The following is a 3,647-nucleotide window of genomic DNA, read 5'->3' as shown; positions in this document are numbered from 1 at the left end:
GATAAACCTTAGCTAACGTAGTAAGGAACATGATAGCCACCTGGGAAACATGCATGTCATTCTCAGTAATTAAAGCGGGGAGCTCCGTTAGGACAGACTCTATCATGGCAGGCTGGAGGCTGTCACTGTAGTTCTTCACCAGGATGTCCAGAGCAGTCAGAGTGCTCAGTTTCAAGGCACGTTGATTCTTTCTCAAGAAGGAAGCTAGAATGGGGAAACCTTCCCCTAGAATGGGTCTCAAATTTATTTTAAGTGGAGAACTAGCAATTAAGGTTAACGCTTTGACTGTTGTCAATCTGGTGATTTCATTTTTGAGCCTCTCCAGAAATATCTTCAAGGTTGGCTGGAGATCAGTGCTTAAATGGTCTCCCAGATTGCAAATGATTTGTCCCATGCAGGAGATAGCACGCTCTTTCACCTCCTGGTCAATGTCAGCTGCCTTCAGTCGCTTCAGAGTACCAGAGAAAAGGTCCTTCACATAGGGCTTGGCATCAAAAGTGCAAGATTTGTCCAAAGGCCTGATAACTTTCACAAGTTGCTGAGTAACCAGCAGAGCTTCTGAAGTGATCTTATAAAAGGGGTCTCCAATACAGGTCACGACAGGAGGTAGCAGGCTTTTGATATGAGGATGAAATACCTCTGGCTGGTGGTTGCAAAGAAGAACATGAAGGAAAGACAGTGTATCAATCCTCATATTGGAGGAGCTGGATTTATCGGCCAAGGAGAAAACAATACCTGTGCAGAAGAGACAAGAATGACTGCTGTCTTATTTCATCAAGTGGTTTTTATCAAACCTACTTACCCCCTCAAAAACTGGACACAATCGGAATCTGTTTTCTTTCTTTCCTCTCCCCACCCAAAAGACACATGCCATTAAAGAGAGCTACTCTCCTTGCTGTCTTTCTGCTTTCCCGGAAGCGGCAATTCAGACATAACTGTTCTTTGTAGCAGTCCTGGATAGCTGGCTACGAAAACTTTTTAAAAAGTTAATTCAAAAAGTCATCCTGGGCTGAGACGAGAAGGGATGGTTAGTCAAGCGCAAATAAATATGACAAAATGGCATGAAATTAAGACTGGGAAAGCCTCGTCTCAACAACAGGCACTCCAGGCAGCAGGAGTGCCTCTTCATGAGTTTTTCCTTCATACTTCTGTGGAACGTCTTTAAAAAAAAAAAAAAAAAAAAAGCAGCAGGGGCTCTTATGTTTATCTAGTTTTACAACTTCTGTTAGTATTGTTTGGAACATAACTGTGGACCATTAAAGATGGACTGCCTTTGTAGAAGGGAGGTACTTCCAAGTCCAATTTCTGTGGCACATATTTATGTTTCCCAGAAGACTTAATGAGACACATTTACAACAATACTGCTTGCCACCCCTGAAGTCCTACCTGACTCTCGGTTTGAATGTTTTTTTCCAATCTATTAATTCATAAGAGGCAGGTGCATGGATCAGGCCCAGAGACAATCACAGGAGACTTTTTTTAATATTTACTATACAATCACACCAAAAGCAAAGGCAGGACCTTAGTATTGTGAGCCTTTCAGCAGTGTGGGATGCTTCATGAACCTATAGGCAGGAAACCTCAGAGAAAAATGTGGCGGTGCAAATTAAATAATCAGTCAATACAAATAATTTTTAAAATGCCACTACATTTTGTAAAAGAAAATGTCACTCATGTCTCAGCGGGCTAACAGCATAATTCCAGCTAGTTTCAAAGGAGGCTGCAACAGGCCCTCCTAAAAGCATCTCTTCAGGGAACTGTAGAAATGAACTTGATATTCCTATCATGGCTTTCAGTGGTAGACAGAAGCCAGGATTCATCTGGGAGCTGTTTAGCACATTAACATGGAGCAGAACTTGATGTGTATGTCCTGATGCTGAGCAGAGATAATATACAGGAATAAAACTGGAACACGCAGGCAAGGAGCATACATGTTAGGAATGGATTGAGCCAACCCTGCTCCTCCACCCCCAGACCACAGACAAGTTTACCAGGGACTAGTGCAGGGATGTGATCTGCCAGGCAACCGGGAAGAACATTGGCCAGTTCTGTCAGGAGGCTGAAACAACCCTGTCTTGATTTGATGCTCTTTTCCTTGAGCTGCTTGTGCAAGGCCTTGACGATGTTGGGGACCTGCGGTTTGGAGAAGAAAACCAGAAAGAAACACATCAGTCCTCCCAGCTTCCAGGGCACAGAGCTATGCTACCAAAACAGCTTGCTCAGCTGAGCTAGAGGCACTAACAGTACAGCAAGAGAACTAACAGGGATACAGCAAGAAACAGTGCACCTGTTCACCAGAGGAGAACAGACTTGGGATAGATTACAAGACAGTGCATGTGAAGAAAAGATACAAGAACAGAAGACTGGAGGGGACTTTATTCTTCTTTTCCATATTCTACAGACTGCCAAGCAGCCCTTCCTGAAGTTGGTGTTATCCCCTAACACAGAAGCTTAAAGAAACACAACAAAATGATCAGACCAGGACACACTGCTAAAAGAGCTCACAGTTTTATGATTCCTTCCTGGTCTGCTGTTTAAGGATCTAGTCCCATCACTATATTTCAACTTGGATACCCTGCCGTTGTTTCAGTGAAATCAAAAAACAGATCACAGGGCTGAGGTGCAAGTTATTTAAATAAATATCTCATACATATAAGATGATTAATCAGTCATGTAATTACATTTTGGCAGGGGTTTTAACCCTTCTGCTTCAAGGACTCACCAGTCAGTAGTAGCATCAGCCAGAAAAAGCTGCTCTCACAGTCACGCTACTCTATAACAACATGGTTATTTCCAATGTTTCTTTTGTCTTCTTCTAAAATGGCATGTGTGGACCACAGCGTTGGCAAGGATCCTGGGCTAGGCAGAGCCCCGATCAGCATGTGTGGCTAAATTATTCTCACTGGAATTACTCCAGCATATTTCTGAATTAAAGCAGAGCATCAGAAAAATCGCTCCCACTATTGCTTGTCTGATCAGCGGTGATGTGCAGACTGTGTGCACAACCACAGCAAGCTACCCTGGAAGCCACTGGCTGTTTCCCCATAATGAACCGAGTTGCATGCTCTCATACGCCTACTGACCAGATCCAAACCTTACTGAGCTTCCAGTGGCTGGCTCTGGTGCACTTCTACCACGATGTACTCAATGCGTTTCCTGAGCAGCAGCTGTCAGGCAACAGACTGACACCTCACCCGAAGGCTGACCTGTCTCATACACAGTCTGCAAACACGTGCCAGAGGCTAGCGGAGGGGGGCAGTGCAGGTTATACCTCAGCGCTCCTGCACTGGCTCAGCGCCCTCTCCCTGGGAATGGCGGGAGACAAACAGTAAACGGTCAGCCCTCAGGATTTTGTCCCCTCTGGTTGCGTGCCCAAGGGCTCCTTCAGCTAGCTATGTTCTCAAGCTTAACTACTAGGCATATTCATCGGTGGCATGGTACGTACTTTTCATTGCTTTCTGATTTAATCCAGCCCTCCATCTCCTCACGCACCTGCTTCTGAAGCATTGTCAGGGGAACGTCATCTTTGCCAGAGGCATCTGAAGCATGCAGCCAGCTCTGGATGGGTAGCGTTTGCTTCAGCAAGGAGATATAAGCGCTGAAGATGTCAGCTCTGACATTCTCCTCCCTCTCTTTGAATCTGCTTA

General features: G+C 44.9%; 1 protein-coding gene across 1 annotated transcript in view; it reads right to left on the bottom strand.

Annotated features, from left to right (window-relative positions):
* Nucleotides 1-3,647, bottom strand: part of LOC103913596 (cullin-associated NEDD8-dissociated protein 1-like) — a 22,481-nt gene that overhangs the window by 4,706 nt on the left and 14,128 nt on the right. The window contains 3 exon segments of the mRNA XM_009320097.1: nt 2-735; nt 1,992-2,133; nt 3,493-3,647. The exon segment at nt 3,493-3,647 is cut by the window's right edge and continues 33 nt beyond it. Coding sequence (XP_009318372.1) covers nt 2-735; nt 1,992-2,133; nt 3,493-3,647 — 1,031 coding nt within the window.

This window comes from Pygoscelis adeliae, unplaced genomic scaffold (assembly GCF_000699105.1).
Source record: "Pygoscelis adeliae isolate BGI_AS28 unplaced genomic scaffold, ASM69910v1 Scaffold302, whole genome shotgun sequence".
Classification (NCBI taxonomy): domain Eukaryota; kingdom Metazoa; phylum Chordata; class Aves; order Sphenisciformes; family Spheniscidae; genus Pygoscelis; species Pygoscelis adeliae.
The sequence above is the reverse complement of the archived record's forward strand: the minus strand, read 5'-3'. Positions and strand labels throughout refer to the sequence as shown.